General features: G+C 39.3%; 1 protein-coding gene across 3 annotated transcripts in view; it reads right to left on the bottom strand.

Moving 5' to 3' along the window:
- Positions 1-20,234, bottom strand: part of GABRB2 (gamma-aminobutyric acid type A receptor subunit beta2) — a 194,547-nt gene that overhangs the window by 115,616 nt on the left and 58,697 nt on the right. For all 3 annotated transcript variants that reach the window (XM_040975726.1, XM_040975725.1, XM_040975722.1), the window contains exon 4: positions 3,198-3,418. In XM_040975726.1, the coding sequence (XP_040831660.1) occupies positions 3,198-3,418 (221 nt within the window). The remainder of the gene's footprint in view (positions 1-3,197; positions 3,419-20,234) is intronic.

The following is a 20,234-nucleotide window of genomic DNA, read 5'->3' as shown; positions in this document are numbered from 1 at the left end:
CGTTGGGACCCTGCACTAGTGTGGGAGACCTGGAAGAAACTCTTGGCTCCTGGCTTCAAATTGGCTTAGCTCTGGCTGATTTGGCCATTTGGGAAGTAAAGCAGCTGACGGAAGATCTTTCTCCCTGTTGCTCCTCCTCTCTGTATATCTGACTTTCCAATATTAAATAAATAAATCTTTAAAAAAACATGAGATGGAGGGTAGTTTGAGGTTCATTCTTCTGCACAAGGATGTCCAATTTTTCTAGCACCACTTATTGAAAACTATTGTTTCTCCAAGGCATGTAATATTCTTGGCATATTTGGTGCAGATAAAGTTTCAGGAGATGCATAATTTTACCTTTAGGTTCTCCACTCTATCCACCAGCTTGTTATTTTTTTTTTACATCAAACCAAGGTTGTCATGTTTAAAATATATTTATTCAAAAGACAGAAATGGAGATATAAATAGAAGATGTAGAGTTTTGTGTGCTGCTTCTCTCTAAACACATGCAACAACTGGGACTGGGTTGGGTCAAAGAAGCCAGCAGCTTCATCCAGGACTCCAAAATGGGTGGCAGCAACTTGTAACTATTCCTCTGAAGGTCCACTGCAGCAGACACATGAGGTCTGCAGAACAGTACAACCTTACCAAGCACAGTATGGGATGAGATACCTTAAACTCTAGGCTAAATGACTAGCCCAGTCTAATTAATCCTTGTGTCCTACCTAATAAGGTACATGTGAGTCCACGCTGACCGTTTCCTGTCTGGTTCTAAGCTTTCCTTGTTCTCAACTGTTCTTAAGCTGTTATTTACAGCAAAGGTATTTTTTTCACCATACAAAGGAGAAAATGACACCAGTTCTAATCCCAGCAGCTCCACTTCCCGTCCAGCTCCCTGCTTGTGGCCTGGGGAAGCAATGGAGGACAGCCCAGAGCCTTGAGACCCTGCATCCGCGTGGGAGAACCAGGAGAAGCTCCTGGCTTCAGATCGGCTCAGCTCTGGCCATTGTGGCCACTTGGGGAGTGAATCTTTGGACAGAAGATCTTCCTCTCCATGTCTCCTCCACTGTGTATATCTGGCTTTCCAATAAAAATACATATTTTAAAAAATATAACCTTAACATCTTTACAACAAACAGGGGGAAAAAAAGGTCACATGTATTTTCTGCTGATAGGACTTTCAATTCCAGCTCTCTGCTTTGAAAAAATAATTTTTTTTTAGTCTTCTGGGACAAAGCATCAGGTGAGGCATTCCAAAAGAAGACTGCTGTCAGCCATGCTTTCCAATTATAGTGAAAAAATTGGGTAAATAATTTTTATTATCATTTTTTTCCCCTAAGAGTATATGGTTTCTCTGTTCTGTGAACTTTGGTTGATTTTATTATATGACCTGAAGCATTGCCACATAATAAAAGAGTTGATCTGTCTTTCCATGTTTCATGTCTTGGCACCATTTTACATTTTTATTAGTGCACATTCCATCAGAAATCTTGTTCCAGAAGAGCCTGGTTTCATAGTAACTGCAGACTTATTGTAGATGGCATCCTTTCTCCTTAATCAACTTTTTGAAATCTACCGAAAATTTATCAAGAGTTCCTTCATCAATCTATGAGCCTCTCCGGTATCTTTTATGTGCTTTTAGTATATATTCAGTATATAGTTAGTATGGAGCCTGCGTACGTACTTACAATGAAATTGCGTGGTGTCACCCATTTCAGGGAATTCCTTACTGAAATTTTAACAGAAGCTCAAAACTTTTTGGTGCAACACACTCCCTTCAATGAGAACATGTATCTGCTTACATGTTGTACCAAAAAATTTAAGAATTTTTCCATGTTAGCTGAGCACTTGCTATACACAAGGGTGATCCTTTTTCGTTTTTAAGTGCAATGGCAAAAACTAACTTGAATTTTCCATTTATCTTCTTCAGAATTTCACAGATAAATTCTGAACATAGATCTTGGCAAACAAGACACAAATTTTATTTCCTTAATAAGTTGGAAACATGCACATTTTTATTTTAAAAAAGTACTTTGCAGCTTTATTTTGACATATCTGAATTGAATCTCTACTCTTGAACTTTGGTTTCAGCATGATGTTAAACAAAGTTTAGTTGAACACAAGTCCTGTGCTACTCAGACAGTTGACTGGAACATCAGGTAACTGTCCACTTGTGCTGGACAAGAGGATAATCCAAGTTCCAGATTAGAGTAGAATAGTAAAAAATTTCATCATGGTATTTCAAATAGTACAAATTTTAAAACTAATGGGCTGTTCATTTCTGGAATTTTCTTTTAATATTGTGGTTGATATGACAGCTGAATCTTTGGAAAGCATAACTATAGACAAGAGGAATACAGTGGCATAAAAATATCTAAAAATTTCCTAGCACAATGTTTAGCCAGGAGCAAATGTTCAATATATATATAAAACATTAATATTTTATCTCTATAGCAACAACAGTAAATGTGTGTGTGTGTGTACGTACATACTTAAACAGGACTGGCTAGAAACAGCTAAAATGCCAAAATCAGAATCTTCCCCTGTAACAAAGAAATCTTATTGTTTTCAGAGAAGATAGACACATTTTTTTTTGTTCTGCCCAAGGAAACCATGCAATGTTTTAAATGCAGATTTAAGAGACTGTCTCATTTGACATTTATTTTCCCACAACCAGCGGGGTATTACAATCTTCTCCTAGCATGCTCGTGCATTTCAGACCATAAACTCATGCTCAATAATCACGAGAAAACGACATTGTTTATTTTCTCCTCTGATTGCTCCTTGGACACGGAAAGGGCACAGAAGCCTTCCTCTCATCAGAGGACAGTGACCCAGTTCAGGCGGCTCAGGAGCCATTTATAAATCAGAGCATCTGCCACGTCCTAACGATTATTTGGCATTCATATTTTTCGCACTGTAAAGAAACCCGGTGTCTCAAGTATTTGGATTTGTTTATTCCTACTCCTTAAAGAAAGCAGCTTTAGGATCAGCAGCTGAATAGGAAGATAATTCAGAAAAAATTCAGTCTTAGAGAGTGTAAGTCCCTAGGTAAACATACTAGCCTAAGCTCTCAGATGCCAAATGGACAGGCAGGTTATCTGTTTATCCGCAGGACTGCAGCAGGAGAGAGAAACAGCACACTACCCCCTTCCAAGAAACCCCAACAGCTCCACCTTTCAGAAAAGTTATATTTTAACATAGATGCTACAGACCTGAGGCCATAAAGGACGGTGCCATCTGGGTGCAGGCGAATCATGCGGTTTTTGACAGTCACTCCATGCACAAATGACTTCTTATCATTCAGGAAGTACGTGTCAGGAACCCAGAGCTGGTCCGCCACTCTGTTGTCCAGAGTTAAGTTTAAAGGGATCACATTGTAGGACAGCCTCTTATCTCTCCAGGCTTGCTGGAAGTACATTGTCAAGGTATAATCCTGTCAATGTGAGAAGAAAAAGTGGTTATATCTGCACCCAAACAGACATACAGAACAGAGACACAACTCAGGATCAATAAGGTCTCCCAGACCCGCGTGCGAGATCTGAACTGCGTTTCTGGCTTTGACCTGCTGTAGTAATGGATGGGAGCTTTCTCTCCTTCTGCCTGCCAGGGTGCCTTTCTCATTCTAAGTCTCCGCATCTCAAATAAATAAGATAAATGTATATGATCACACATTATGAATGTACACTACCACCTATGGCCAAAGATTAATTAAATGGCTCAATTATTATAATATTGATATCGTTACTAAACACAATGTGCCATGTACCATGGTCAGCAGCTTGAAGTTTGCAAATGTGTTTTTCAGAAAGAATTATGTTAATAAATAGTTACTTATTAATGAATTTATATTCCCAAAAATGCAGTAAACAGGATTATTCCAGGTGGGACACAAATATGATTTTGAAAGTAATTTTAGCTCTCAAACCTTAGCTTTATGTATCCACTTTTCTATTAATTTGCTCAGCCCATGTTTATCATGTATCTAACATGATAGGTACTGCTCAAGTGCTAGAATAAAAGGGTAAACAAGACAGACCTAACGCCTGCCCTCACACACTTCACCTTAGCCAAAAGTCAAAACATGATTGAAACATCAGCTCTCAAGGAAGTTTAAGCAAAGCAAAGATGAAGGGATCAAATGTTGCTACATTCTATAAAGCAAATAAAGCAAGGTATAGAACATTTAACTAGAAACATGAAGAAAAATCTCTCCAAGGAGTTGGCATTGTGCTGACCCCAAATAAGCAATCATTGGCTTTCAGAACATTCCAGCTTATGGAGACCCTGCAAAGGGTGTTGTGGGAAAAGATCAAGCAGTGTATCTGCTCCTGAAAGCCCAGTGATGCAGGGCAGGCAGCAACGGGCAAAGGGGAGAAGCACAGTCTCATCAAGTGTATTACTTAGTAGGGAAAGCAAACTTAAAACCAATCTGTTAGAAAGTGGTCATTTCACTATCATAGAATTTGCTTGGAATATTGGTCCAAGCAAGGCACATTTCCCAGGGGAGGTGACATTAGACTGAGCCTTTCGCAAGTTTCCTAATGAGCTAAACCAAATTAAGTCAGTCAGCACTTCATGAACATTTTAATCCCATGATTTTGGATCCACAGGATCTTAGCTGTTGAGGCTATTGAAGCTGGAATCTGAATCTATCATTTCTCAACTATTTCAAGGATCTACAAATACCCCAGTCCTTTCTGCTCCAATTCAATTCCTTAATCATGAATAAATCTTACAATATATGTCTGATCTAATTATAAAACTTAAGGCTCAAATGCATTTTTAACTACAAAAGGCATGCATTATGAACACGGTTTCTGTCTATATGTATTGTGACACGTTTTATCCAGGAGTGGCCCACGGGTGCAATGTGATTGCTCTCTTACCTTCATTACAATGAGTAAGTGAAGGACCAAATGTGCATCTGAGAATAATAATTACAATTCCATCTTAAGATCAGCTCACTGTGCCATATCTAAAAGCTTCACAAAAGAAGGATAGCATCATCTGTTTCTTTTTTTTTTTTAAGATTTATTTATTTATTGGAAAGTCAGATGTACAGAGAGGAGGAGAGACAGAGAGGAAGATCTTCTGTCTGATGATTCACTCCCCAAGTGAGCGCAACGGCCGATGCTATGCTGATCCGAAGCCAGGAGCCAGGAACTTCTTCCAGGTCTCCCACACTAGTGTAGGGTTCCAAGGCTTTGGGCTGTCCTTGACTGCTTTTCCAGGCCACGGTCCCAAAGCTTTGGGCCGTCCTCAACTGCTTTCCCAGGCCACAAGCAGGGAGCTGGATGGGAAGTGGAGCTGCCGGGATTAGAACTGGCGCCCATATGGGATCCCGGCACTTTCAAGGCAAGGATTTTAGCCGCTAGGCCACGCCACCGGGCCCAGCATCATTTGTTTCTATCTTCTGCAATTAGAGGCTAGTGTTTTTACGTAGGGTGCACAGAGTGAAAGAATGTCCTATGACAGATGTCTACTGGGCTAATAAATATATCTGCACTAATATTAAAGGTTAATAATAGAGGAGGCTGGATATGCAATATATGAATAGTCTGTGTACTATTTAAAACTACTTGCTTTGTGAATTATAAACTATTATGAATTAAAAATTGAACAAAAGAAATCTGCATCCTGCAATGCACATAGAGCCTCCCGAGAGGCATTTCCAACCTTGGGTAATGCTTACATCCTAACGTGGTGATGGCATTTTAAAATGATTAGTACAATGCTACCTGATAATACTGCACAGCTTTCTTGGCTGATGTATAACTCCTTATGAAATGATATTTTCCCAGTTTTGCAAGCAGTGCAGAATCTTCTAAGATGTCAATCAACATCTATTCTAACAAATGCTAAATTAATATTCCAAAGGCACATCAAATATTTTAGTTGAAATTCTCTCTAATGGATTATTTACTCAGTGCTCCAGACTGTCCTGCAACATTACGCTTTAGCCAAGGAATAATGTAATAATACTTTTTAAAAAAAATTTTGGAAAGGCACAGTGACAGAGAGGCAAAGATGAAAACAGAAAGAGGTATCTTCCGTCCACTGCTTCCATCCCCAAACAGCCAGAAAAGCAGGTGTGCACCAGGCTAAAATCAGAACTGAGAAATTCCATCATTGTCCCACATGGATGGCAGGGACCCTTCCCAGGATCATGAAAAGCTAGAAAGAGCAGCCAAGACCCAAAATGGTTCTCTCATAGGGCCTGACAGAATCATGCAAAGCAGTGCCATCTCCCTGCCACAATGCTGGCTCCATTCTGAGGATCCAGACATAAACATTTTGATCTATATAATAAAAGCAACCTTGAAGATCCATGAGTCATATGAATTAAAAGAAGTAAAGACTAGATATATTTTGTCTATGTGTGTACATGATAAGCAACCTAAAACACTGAAGAAAGAACATGCTCCACAAATACGGCACTTGAGAAAGCTTGGCAACTGTCCAATTTCTGAAAATGAAATGGAAAATATGATGTACATCTCTATTAGAGGCTGTAATAACTTAGAGGCATGATAGCCTAATGGCTAAACCTTCACCTCGCACGGGCCGGGACCCCATATAGGTACCAGTTTATGTCCTGGCTGCTCCACTTCCACCCACATGGGAGACCTGAAAGAAGCTCCTGGCTCCTGCTTTTGGATTGGCTATGCCACCTAGGGAGTGAACCAGCAGACAGAAGATTTTTCTCTCTGTAGCTCCTTCTTTTGTAAATTTATCTTTCCAATATAAATAAATACATGTTTAAAAAAAGAAAAAGCAAGGCTACTTTATTCATGCTAAGCTTCATTAGGATTAGGGGAAAGAACACCCTTTGGAAGGTGTTGAACTCAGTCAGCTGAGTTGTGTCTGGGCACAGGAAAGGACAGTTCGAGCCTTAATGAATGGTAATATTCTAAGATGCTGTTTCACAGTCGTGTCTGTTATTGGTAAACAAGATAATGCTTGCTAAGAAATGCTCCCAAACAGACGCCTGTGATTCTGCAAACTGCCATACCACTGATAGAAACATTGATCTACATATAGAAATCAACGAACAATAACTGCTGGCAAGGATGTGGGGATAAAGGCATCCTAATCCATTGTTGGTGGGAATGTAAAACAGTGCAACCACTATGGGAGTCACTATGGAGATTCCCACCATATGACCCAGGCATCCCATTCCCAGGAATATATGCAAACAAAATGAAATCTGTATACAAGAGAGCTACCTACAACCTCATGTTTATAGCATCACGATTCACAATAGCAAAGTCATGGAAACAAACCAGATGCCCATCATCAGCTGAATGAATAAAGAAAATGTGGCACATTTACTCCATAGAATACTACTTAGAGAAAAAAAAATTTGTGACAAAATTGACCCAGCTGAAAACCATCATTATTAGTGAAATAAGCCTGTTCCCAAAAAGGATAAAAATGCTCTCTCTGCAATGCAACAAGTAATACACCACACACACACACTCTCTCCTATATACTGCACAAAGGAGAGTATCAAATGGGGAAATAATAGATATTATACCTTTACCTTGAATAACAGAATTCCCATTATTTTTAATTATACATCCATATTGCATTACTATATTTTCTTCCTCTTCCTAAGTTTGTCATTTATATATCACAAAGTTAAGGTTACAATGGTAAAACCAAAAACGATACCATTATAATAATTTGGGGACAAATAATATAAATATGGGAAGGGAAGAGAACACATGAATGTTTGAAAAGAAATTTACATCAACCGAAACATTCATATTGGATCAGCAAGTAAACAGGTAAGAAACTTAATCCATATTTCTAATTTTTAGAGACATATTTATTTTTATTGCAAAGGCAGATTACAGACAGAGGGAAATATAGAGAGAAAGATCTTCCATCTACAGGTTCATTTATTTCAGTCCATGGTTTGGAAGGTGTACATTCCAACATCATCCGGGCTCCTCTAGTTGAGCATCTGGTGTAGGAGTTGCTGATAGCAGAGAACCAGAGGCCCTACAGAGGACCTGGCAAGAGGGAGCTGCATCAGTCCACATCTCTCCTGTTAAAGCCTTGGTTTGGACAACCCAATCCAAGCCAGGCAAGCCCAAGAGACTCTGTAATTGGACACCATCATTGAACTGTTTCCACTCTCTAAATGCCACTGAAGTAATGTCCCTGGAGACCAAACCTTTAACACAAGGGTTTCTGGGGACACTCAAACTAAAACTCATAGCAAAGGGGTACAGAAGCTGTGTTGTATCCAAGAAGGAACTGCATTGCACGAATGAGTATCTCCAGTGGCTTTCAAACACAGAAACTGACACACAAAAGTCAAACTCAACTGAATATGTATTTAATGATTACACTTACATGGCACTGGAGGAAAGGTAAAACTACAAGGACATTAAACAGACATACCGTTTCTGGGACTCTAGGCAGCCGGGAGACTGACACAAAGGGCCACATGACAGCATTATTTTCAGTAACAGAGGTGTCTTGCATCTTAACAGCAGGAGTACTTGTATGACGTCAGACATTTATCAAAACTCAGAGCCAGGCACCACATGAGTGCATCTTTTTCTTTAGGTTATAAAAAACAAAGCAAGCATGGCCTCCAGAGTCAGATCAACTCAGCTGCATATTCCAGTACTTTAACCTTCCTCAAGGAATGCCCTTGAGTGATCCTTTCAAGTCACTAGGCCTGTTTCCAACTCAAAACTACAGCTAATTAAATTGGGAATCAGGGAAAACAAGAGCTGCTTTGATATCTCAGGTGGAGAGGGGAAAGAGTTCAGCTACAGATGAGATGACTCTGTGCCTACACAAGACATATGCCTCCAACAGGAGGAGTTAAGAGCCTCCATGTATCTAAGCTGTGCAATGTGGTGTTGGATTAGGTGGCATGCAATACATTCTAGAAAGTTCTCCTGGTGATCTTAGTTTGAAATACTTGAGTAGGATAGTATTAGCTATTTTCTCCATTGTGAGGCTATTACTTTCAAAAGGCATTAAAATATATTGGCTTACTGCATGCCTTCCAAGTTTCTATGTCTCTTCATCCACCTGAATGGACTCAGCAGTTGACATGTACCAACATAAGCCACTGAAGGTGTTTCATCCAATAATGAGAAGCACCTTGTTGAGAATCACTTTCCATATACCTTTTACTTTCCTAAGCTAGCAGCATTCTTCTGGCCACTTCTAGCTATAGGCTTCCATTTTGGATGTATACTTCCATAGCTTCTCCAAGTCGGAGTGGCCTACATTGCTGCCTGGAGGTGAGTCACCATTCAACAGCGGTTTGTCTCCCCATTCATCACATTTGTTACTATAATTTTCCATGTGCTTCTTTTATTGGTTTTAGTTTTTTTTTCTCTCTCTTGAGACCTCAGCATTGGAAATCCATTGATTTTTTTCCCTTTCTTTTTCACATCATGACTATGTATGGTGAATACGCTCTCGATGTGAGTATATCTATTTCCTGACCATTCCTTTAGTGAGAAAATGTTGGGGCAACATTCACTGGCCTCTGTCATTTGAGGCTATAGAGCTCCATTTCTTTTTTAATGATTAGAATTTAAATGTTTTTATTGAAAAGTCAGTATACAGAGAGGAGGAGAGACAGAGTAGAAGACCTTGAATGGCATTGATTCACTCCCCAAGTGGCCCCAATGGTCAGAGCTAAGCCAATCTGAAGCCAGGAGCTGGGAGCTTCTTCTGGGTCTCCCACATGGGTACAGGGTCCCAAAGACTTTGGGCTGTCCTCAACTGCTTTTCCAGGCCACAAGCAGGGAGCTGGATGGGAAGCAGGACTGCTGGTATTAGAACCGGCGCCCATATGGGATCCCAGCTTGTGTAAGGCAAGGACCACTAGGCTACTGTGCTGGGACCTAATGATTAGATTTTAAAATTTGGTTTTATCAATAAAGTTACAGGTTATTTAATATACTTTACTTCTTAGAACTGCATTTTCTAAGCTTCAAAAATTACCCTTAGCTGTGTTCAGATCTTGAGTTTTGCTGCATTATGCTTCATGATTCACTGGAACCAACTTTCTGTTTTTCTAGCTTGATTTGGAGAGTTATTTTATTTCTAGTGTAAAGCCTTTAAATATTACTTTGTTTTAATACTCACACATGAACACACACACACACACACAACCTGTTCACTTAAAGTGTCCATAGCACAGTGGGAGTTCAAGCATCTATAATTTAAAAAGATTCTTGCAAAGATCCTTCATTGTTTGTGGAGACTAAAACCCTGACAAGCCTCTTCACCATCTAGTTTTACCTCACCTTGTCTTTCTCACCCAGAGTCAATGATAGCAGATAGAACGCAGGACCGTGTCTGATACTGTATGCAGGATCTCTCAATTTTATGAGCCCCCAACCTCTTCAACATATGGGCTATAGCATTCCCAAACTGCTAAATTTGTATGTTACTTATTATGTCATTTAGATGAAAGAATGGGTGATTTCCTCAAATAAATCAAGTAAATTTCCTCAAGTAAATCTCTTGCACTTTTTGGCAAGAGAAATGTCTTTATGATGTCATCATATCTTTATAATCACAAAACTATAAAGTCTTTGAGGTGTCTTGTCTTTTTAAAGACATTATTTTTTATTTGACAGGCAGAGTGAGAGAGAGAGAGAGAAAGAGAGAAAGAGAGAAAGAAAGAGAGAGAATGAATCTATGAATCTTCCCCTATTGGTTCACTTCCACAATGGGCTCCTTGCTCAGGTATGGGGCAGGCTGTATCCAGAAACGAGGAGTTTTTTCTGGATCTGACACAAGCACTTCAGGGGTTGAAGCACTTGTATCACCTTCCGGTACTTTCCCAGGCATATTAGCAGGGAGCTGGGTTAGAGCTGGTGTAATCATGGCTTGAACCCATGCCCACGTGGGATGCTGGTGTTGCCGGGAGCAGCTTAAAATGCACCGCAACACCAGCACCCAGGCAGCGTATCTTTAATATCATTGCCCCTTCATGAACACTGGTTCATGAGATGCTAAAGTTCGTTTTCATTTTTTTTTTTCATGCTTTTTGACTAAACTTCAAATTTTGACTCCTTAATCCCCCACACCAATCGTTATTGAGAAATACCCCGGGAATTGATTCTCCTCAACCTCCAGGATCTTAGAGCTTTAATTTCCCCCTTTTCCACATGTTTGAAACACTCTCAGAGCTACTGGTGTCCCCTAAGTTTCCCATCACTACTCTAATTCTAACATGAGGTTCATACGGCTGGTGAGAATGAACTCTGAAACAAACAACTTATCTACTTAGAGCAGAAAGGACTCAGAGAGGAATGCAAGTGCCCCACAGAATTGACACCGCATTCCTACTTTTGTCTTCCATATCTGATCCTCCAAACTGCTGACCCAGTTGCAGGTCACTGCAGTAGTTTCACATCCTCAACCTCCTTGACTGAAATGCAATGAAGCTCAGCTCAGCTCTCACCTTCACAGAAGCCATCACAACAGATGCTTAATTGCAGCATTTTGGAGGAAGCACATGGCAGCCACCGTTAGTAACGCCTATGAACGTATTTTGGATGTGAGAGCTGTCCCTAAAATCACTCAGATTGAGATTTGAGTAATTATTTCCATGTTTATGGAACAAATATGCACATGGTCAAAGCCATGAGATCATCTATTACGTTCATAGTTCTGTTTGCATTTTATTACAAAGGTGTCCATTGAAATGACAACAGATATAAGAATGAAACAAAGATACCTTCATTCTGTCTGGCTATCTCTGTGTCCTAATGGGCAGTAGGCCCAGCATCGGAGTCCCAGGTTCACCCTGAGATGCTGAGCAGTAGAAGTGTGCTATACACAACAAAAGTGTCCTTCCAAATTACTTGATGAATGTGTCTCAAATTTGTTAGGCTCTAGCTTGTCTTCTAATTTGAGCACAATTTTAACACCTAACATGGACTTTTAAGCTCACACTTTCGCATACATTACTGCATTAAGCACCACAACAGTACTGTAAGTTATAAACAGGGTACCACTTGCAAACTATTGTGAGACTATGGGTATGCTAACTAAGATCCCTAAGATCTCATGTTCTATAAGATGGAAACAATTGTTCCTTTCATCAAATGAATTCACCCAAGTTAAATGACTGGCGTATTAGCTCAGATTAAGTGTTGTACACACGTTTGTTACTAATTTTCCTCATTTTTAACATTTTCCAATATATAGGTCTGAGACAGATGTTAGTGCTTCTTCCAAGCAATTACATAATGTTAGCATTCTCTCTCCACTGAGTCCATGATCTTAGTATTCAAACAATGGCACACACTTCAATGCCACTGTGGATTTGACCCAATCTTTCCCAACACTGCTTTTTTTTTTTTGCCTCTCTTCCCTTCTCTCTTTCACATAAGCATTTCTTAAACACACACATGAAAGCCCTCCTTCATGCATGTCTGCACACAGGAGGCTGGTGTAGCATATGTTTATGTGGTCTCTGCACCACAGCACCCTGGCTTGACATTCCATCTCTAACACTAATTACTTGTGCAATTCTAGGAATGTTACTTAAGATTATAAAACTTTATTTCCTTACCTATGAAATATTATTAACTGTTTCAGGGGTGCTGACATGAAAAGACTTTTAAAAATCCAAAATATAGTGATGAGGAATTCATGAAGCTGGCAAGCAGGCTGTGCATACCATTAAGTCATTGAAGTTGATTTAAAGAAAACACCAACATGAATAACAATCGTCTTATTAACACTAGGGTAATAATTTACTGTTGTTCCCCATCATAAGAACTATCATATACAAAAAGAATAATACAAAAAGGTCTATTAGGGACCTCATAACAAAGAAAAGTCCAGGACCAGATGAATACACTGGCAAATTCTATCTCCCCAATAAAGGAATAACAACAGATTTCCTGAAACTCTTCTAAAAAAATGAGACTTCCAGACACTCTGTAAGACCAGTGCTTCCAGATGCCGGAAGAAAAGAAATCCAGAAATCAATTGCCTTGATGAAAACTGATCAAAAAATCCTTACAAAAATACTAGTGAACAGGTAAGAGGAGTGTACACAATAATGCAGTGAAATTTATTCCTGGAATACAACAATAGCTCAACATGGGACAATCAATCTAAGTAATATGTCACATTAACAAAAAGAAGGAAAAGACTAAGTGAATATTTCAACTGACATAGAAACAACTTGTGAACAACACTGCATAAACAGCAGACAACTAAGAACAACGGTGCTTCAGTATAAAAAGGTCTTATACAAATAGTTCACAGCTAATATCACACTCAAAATGAAAGACCAAAAGATTTCCCTCAAACGTCAGGAAGAGGACATGACCATCTGCTGTTGCCGCTTGGCAAGGGAAAACGAAAAAGCATAGAAACCAGGATGCAAAAAATAAAATCTAGTTTACATAATCCCATATGAAGAAAACATTAAATGTTCCTTTGAAACTGCCTGAATTGATAAAGTAATTTAGCAATCCTGCAAAAGATGAAATCAACACCTATAATCTCATTTATTCTATATATTAAAAATAAAAAAGTAGCATTTCCTACATTTAAAATAACATCCATAAGGCAAAAAAATAGGAACAAAATAAAAGCAAAAATTTCTACTCCTCCAATGATGCTAAGAAATTTAAGGAAGATGGAATTAAGGGATATATATGTATATATCTCATTTCATGAATTAGAAAGCTTAATATTATCAAGATGTTGAATGCCCAAGAAATCTTCAATTTAAAGGCAATATTTATCAATATACCCATGGTACTTTTTGCAGAAATGGGAAAACTGTAGGACAAATTTTTGAATACATATCCAAAATACCTTAATATTTCAAAATTCATGTTCATGATGATATTAACAGCAATAGCCAAAGAACTAGAAAAGCACACGTGGGCCCAGTGCAGTAGCCTGATAGCCAAAGTGCTCGCCTTGAACGCACCAGGATCTCATATGGTTGCCGGTTCTAATCCCAGCAGCTCCACTTCCCATCCAGCTCCCTACTTGTGGCCTGGAAAAGCAGTCGAGAATGGCCCAAAGCCTTGGGACTCTGCACCCTGGAAGAAGTTCCTGGCTCCTGGCTTTGGATCGGCTTAGCTCCAACTGTTGCATTCCCTTTGGGAGTGAATTATCGGAAGGAAGATCTTTGTCTCTGTCTCTCCTTCTCTCTGTATATATCTGATTTTGCAATAAAAATAAATAAATCTTTTTTTAAAAAAAAGAAAACACACTAAATACCTAGAGACAGCTATTATTTAAGGTACCATGTACAGTAGATGAGAAATTGCTTTAGAAATAAGTGACGTCACTGGCTTTGACCACATTATAGCTGTTTCTTGTTTTAGTTATTTAAGTAATGTCTCTACACATTTTTCTTTTAAATAAGTCATTACTGTAAAACTATCCATGCCTTGTTCTCTTGCACAAGTGCACTGCGCAAAAAATAATCCAATAGCACATAGATTCTTTTCACAAGATTCATACAGACTGATGGATGGAAAAAATTAACTTGGGATAATACCCATATCATCCAGGAAGGAAAGAAAGAAATTCTTATTACACTAGGGCTAATATGAGACCGATAAGTTTTTTTTTAAAGTTCTGACCTTGCCTAACAGAGATTGCATACACGCGTGCATCATTCTGTTTTCAAAGCTCACAAACTTCTGACAGAAGTGAATACCTCGATGACACCAACTGCGACTCAATACGGTATCAAACACGACCCTTTAAACTCTACGGCGTGGAGTTTTACAAATCCGCTCTGCCAGCCTCGTCATGGCCATCAGAACGGAGGCATGTCTGCGACAGGTAAAGCGGACCCAACCTTAATATGCTGATTTATTCTCTAAGTAGAGATTTTATAGAAAAAGTGAAAAAGTTTGAGGGAGCTGACCGAGGGACATGGCGTCCTGTGGAGACCCTTTTCAATATTTCAGATGCTTACTTTCATTCTGCTCAGCACGGGCTGTGATCACTCTCTCTGAAGCAGCACTCTCTGAGGAGATCTGACAGTATTAAAAAGGAAGGACATTTTAAAATAAGCATGTATCGCTGCTTTCATGCCTCTGACAAGCCTGTGGAAGCTGAGCAGAAGGCCGATTCATGGACTCAGGCTGGAACAAAGAGAATATGCTTAGCCAGTGCTTCCAAGGGAATGTCTGATGGGCCAAGATGAAACATAAATGCATATGATCACTTTAAAGGCAAATAAGTCTATATATATATACATACATATACATATATATTTCATGTTGAGATCAAAGTGGCTTGGGCACAAAATTTTATCACTCTCTGTCTGCCCTCAGATACTTTTCATTTCCAGTAAGGCACTAACAACAGGACTTTTGGAGTTGAAGTGACATCCTGTTCTTTTATCAGGATCACCATCCAACACACAGCTTATCTTCCACAAGTATAAGGTCAATATTATACAACCCTCCTTAAGTGTGTATTCTGCTTGTCTCGTTGTAGAACTATTCCCCAATAACACACAGTGAGGATTTTCAGTAAGTTTTAAATGATCTTTATGGTTTCTTATTATCATGAATTAATTAGAGAAAAATTTTTTGAAAAGATATGGTAAAGAAAACTTAGCTCGAAACACCACAGTAACTCTGAACATACTGAGGCATCTCTTAGATAATTTACATAACATTTCCAATGAAATGTTCTCAATATTATAAATTTAGAACCTCAAATCACACACCCACTTACACAACAATTTCATGATCATTTTATTCTATGAGACTGCCACACCCCGGGACTATTTTCCTCAAACCTAGCCCACTTCTCCCCCTTGTACAAATGCGAGCCAGTACAAGGTGCTATTTTCAGAACGCAGTGCTCTGCACTTCGCTTCCCGGAGCCTGTCAAATGGCAGAGAGCCCAAACGAAAGGCCAGAGCCAGAGTTCCTTAGTCACAGCACAGAGGACACCTCCCCACTACAGAATGAAAAATTCACTGACAAGTTCAGTGAGTGAAAACATACTTCTGCTGTTTCATATGAATTATTCTGGAATTAATTAAAGAAGCTAGATGCTGCCTTAATACCGCAAAGTATAAGCTCGCTGGAATTGACCTGTTAAAATTCTTGGATCAGGAGGATTATCTATGTTAAAATTAGACCCATTCAAGATGAAGTAATAAACTATAGTAAGATTTGTCAACCAAAAAAATAATATATCAATTAGCTTGAAATAACAACAACAACTATGATTCAAAGAAAGCAATCCATACACTGAGGAAATGCAGCCGTCACTGTAAAGTAAAATCCCCTTAGCAAGAAACAACGTAGGGGCTGCCTGTGCAAATAAAGGATTCCAGGTTGTTCAGTCTTGAGTAGCTTACGAGAATGAGGCATTAAGTTGTGCGCTGAGACTGGCTGATCACAGATTACAGTCCCTTGCGCAGGTTCAGGGAGGGCAATGGGAGTCTTCGTAGGTGTTTGTCAATGGCCATTAAACAGGTCTCTTTCAAAGAAGCGGCAGAAAATTAATTGCCATGTCAAGGGATGCAAGCAAGGGATGCAGAGCCACCAAGTTGTAAAGCTGAAATGGGTCAATGTCTTCAGGGGCTTTCTTAGCTATCTTGATTAAGTCTTTCAAGAAATTTTGGCTCAGACTTAAGGCAGGGCTTACTTGTGCTTTGTTGCTGTTGGTGGTGATGGTGGTAGTGGTTTTGTTTCTTGAATTGTCTTTACTACCTGAACTGGGATCTCAGCCTTAGTTATGAATAATTTTGAAAAGTTTTTATTTGCCTAAGAGTCCATATTAACCACAGGATCTTCTTGTATTAATTACTACAGCCCCAAAAGGTCCCAATTCTCATAAACTCTCACAGCAACACTGCCAATATGCCTTTAGTGCTTTAAAAAAAAAATCAGAGTTTGTAGCTAGAATGACTTAGCCAAAATAACCACCCATCTTTCTCATGCTTCATAGCAGGAGATGATACAAAGACAGTTGATGGTCCTGAGTTCCTGAATAATCTAAGGGAATTTAGTTCTTAGAGCTGGAAGCTCGCTAATTTTGGAGTTCAATCCTCTGCATTTACAAAAAAGAAAATATAAATCCTGCCCAAAACCACATACATATTTAAAGGATGGATGTTTGGGTCACACAGTCTCAAATTCCCTCCATACTCTCAGCTTCATCATGGAAAATAGATACGTTTGCTTTTAAATTTTCTTATTCAGCATTAAAATACCTTCAAAGTATATATGGTAACAGCAGTGATGGAAACACGTTTCCCAAAGCATTCATTTGTACTTTAGGAAATTTAAAAAATAAAGTTCCATTGATGTCTCCTCTATAGAATAGGAGAATTATCAAAATTACTCTAAATCTATCCAACCTTGCTTTCGGGAATTTAAAAACAGCATTTCCCCAGATGGCAAGAAGGTTGAACAAAGACATACTGATTTTGACCATGAAAAGTAAATGAAAGACAAGTGGAGGAAGTGCAGGAGAGAGCTGAAACAAACTTGCAGCAGAAATTCCATAGAAAGTGGAGACACACCATGGAGAAGGATGGACAGTGTAACTGCACGACAGTGAACTGGAGAAGATGGCGGATCTGAAGAGAGAGGTGGAAACAGACCCTTGCAGTCAGAGGCACTGGTGACATTGCCTGACATAGGATCCTGTGAATCACACCGACTGGGTTCAGAATATGGGGGCCAGGGAGACAGGGGTGAGAGTTCTCCCAGATCATCACAGCAGGGGAGCACACTCCTTTTCCCCACTCCCCTACAAAGTACCTGGACCAGTAGGAGATTGTGTCACTTTGGGGTGCCCTGGATTATGCAGGAGAAACCACCACTTTGAGATCAGCAGGGATTGTTGTGGCTGTGGTGCACACCTACTTCTGCAAGAGCACTACTAGGTGATTGTATTATATGGATAATGTATGTTCCTCACTGACTTTGAGCCCAGTTTCTTGGGTGCAGGCTGCCAAGGCAGGCCACTCATAAGTAACTGGCACTGGGAATGCCGCTCCTCACCCTGTAGGTGGGGCAGACTCACAGAAACAAGAGAATCTGCAACATTTTGTGACTGTTGGAGTCTTCTCTGCAAAGACTATGGGAACGCTGTGACTGCATGACAGTGTATGGTGCATAGCTGGGTCTCTGGGCATTCCACATGTCTGACATCAAAGGCTAAAAGATCTCTATGTATCCAAGGTGGATCATCGTAGGGCTCTGCACTTAGAGGCCTACACTGATGTTCTGTGTGTGGTGCAAGCGCTGACTGTTGTAGGCATTATGGGCTAATCGTGGCTGTTCGTCTCCTGGAAAGAGGATGTGATACTGTGATTATGCTAACAGTCTTGATCATTGCCTCAATCCCATGCTGACAAAACAGGGGAGAAAACACTCCCAACTCAGGGAGTACACTGGACTCCCACCCCACATTTGAATACGGGTCAGAGAACACCGGCCCCACCAAGGATACACCCCCAGATCGCCACTGAAGAAGTCATGCAGCCAAGTCACAGAGAATAGTTCAAAGATAAAAGCCATCAGAGAGAAAAACCAAAAAGTACTTCTAGATATGCCTAAAAATAAATACAGAAATACAAGAAACAAAAACACGGAAGTCAGTAAGACTCCTAAAAGGAACAGCAATTCTCCAGTGCTAGAATATGAGAACAGACGCATCAAACGCCTGATAATGTCCCATTCACAAAGCTGAGAGAACTGTGTAAATACCTTGAAATAAACTTAACCATGGATTTGAGGGATAATTACAATGCAAATTTTACAAACTAGGCACTGATATTCCACTTACCCTGAGTTTGTTAGACTTTTACTTAATGTTTCATACTTTGCTAGGATTCTCCTATATATTATCACCCTAGCCAAAAGACCATCTTGACAACAAAGGATCCTAAAGTGTTCTTCACGCATAGTATATGATGATCCGATCTGATAGGATACCACAGCATGCCTTCATATCTTTCTGAAAGATTTGCCATACAGTTGAGCTTAATGGCTGTGACAAATCTGAGTGGAGAACATTTTACATTTCTCAAACTCATTCAACTATGTCATGAATCAGAGTAACGAGCAGAAGTGAACTTACTCAAAACACACAAGTCATTCCACGTTGCAAGAAGCCTAATCTTTCAGCTTTGCTCAACCTTTTTGTACGTCTGAGTAACGAAGCGAAGACCTGTTGGCTCTACATTTCTTGTCTTCAAACTAAACCAAAACATGGGTCCTCCAGGATCAGCACACTGCTACACACTCCTAGGGACGAAGAGAAGATCTAACACATGGCAACCTCTCAAGGAAGTAGATAATTCTGGAAGGGTAAATGACTGTTAATTAAAAATTAACATATGAGGAAGTAGGCGGGGCGGTTAAAAAGCTAAAATAAATAAGGTGAAATATTCCGTTAGTTTTTGGCCTGATCCTCACTGACAGGGCAACCAAAATGAGACTGAAATGAAGTAAAGCAGAATTAACATGAATAACTGTCAGATGAATGTTGTAATCCTGGATTCAGGATCTTTCTTCAGAAAAATCCCTACGTTAGAAAAACAGTGGATAATTTTAACTGGTATGTTATATGAATACATATAACAGAAGCACAGAAATTGTTGCAATTTAAAATACTGCATAAATTATATGTACTTATGGTTTTGCCAGGAAAAAAATCTAAATAAAAATTAAAATCTTTCAAGTACTGAGAGCATTATGATTTTATTCTCCTTTTTCAATCTTCCTTTTTAATGAAAGAATCCTTTCTCCTAAATCCTTGACAGATGGTAACCCAAATTCTGCTCGGATACTTCCAGTAACAAACATCTCTACCTGGCATCGCTGCTATTCACATCGTTGGATGGTTACAATGCTGAGAAACATGCTTCCCTGCGAATATCACCCACACCAGAACTGATTCTACCTCTAAACAACACTGATATGTAGCTCATGAAATGTGACAGCCAACTTCTCGAACTTTAGCTAAGAAAAAGTGGGGGGAAATGTGTCATTAATTATTGTTGGGAGGAAAAAGAAGAAGCATTTTTTTAATACTATATATATATTACACAATATACTTATGCAACTTTATACAACAAATATTTGCATTCATATGCAGATATATATTTATATTTATATATACATTTTATGCTATATTTACTCTATATACATTTCTTGGCCTCTGTACCCACATGGGTGACCTAGTAGAAGCTCCAGGCTCCTGGCTTCAGACCAGCTCAACTCATAGCAATA

The sequence above is a fragment of the Ochotona curzoniae genome, unplaced genomic scaffold (assembly GCF_017591425.1).
Source record: "Ochotona curzoniae isolate NIBS_2020 unplaced genomic scaffold, NIBS_Ocur_1.0 contig_1, whole genome shotgun sequence".
In the NCBI taxonomy this organism is placed as follows: domain Eukaryota; kingdom Metazoa; phylum Chordata; class Mammalia; order Lagomorpha; family Ochotonidae; genus Ochotona; species Ochotona curzoniae.
The sequence above is the reverse complement of the archived record's forward strand: the minus strand, read 5'-3'. Positions and strand labels throughout refer to the sequence as shown.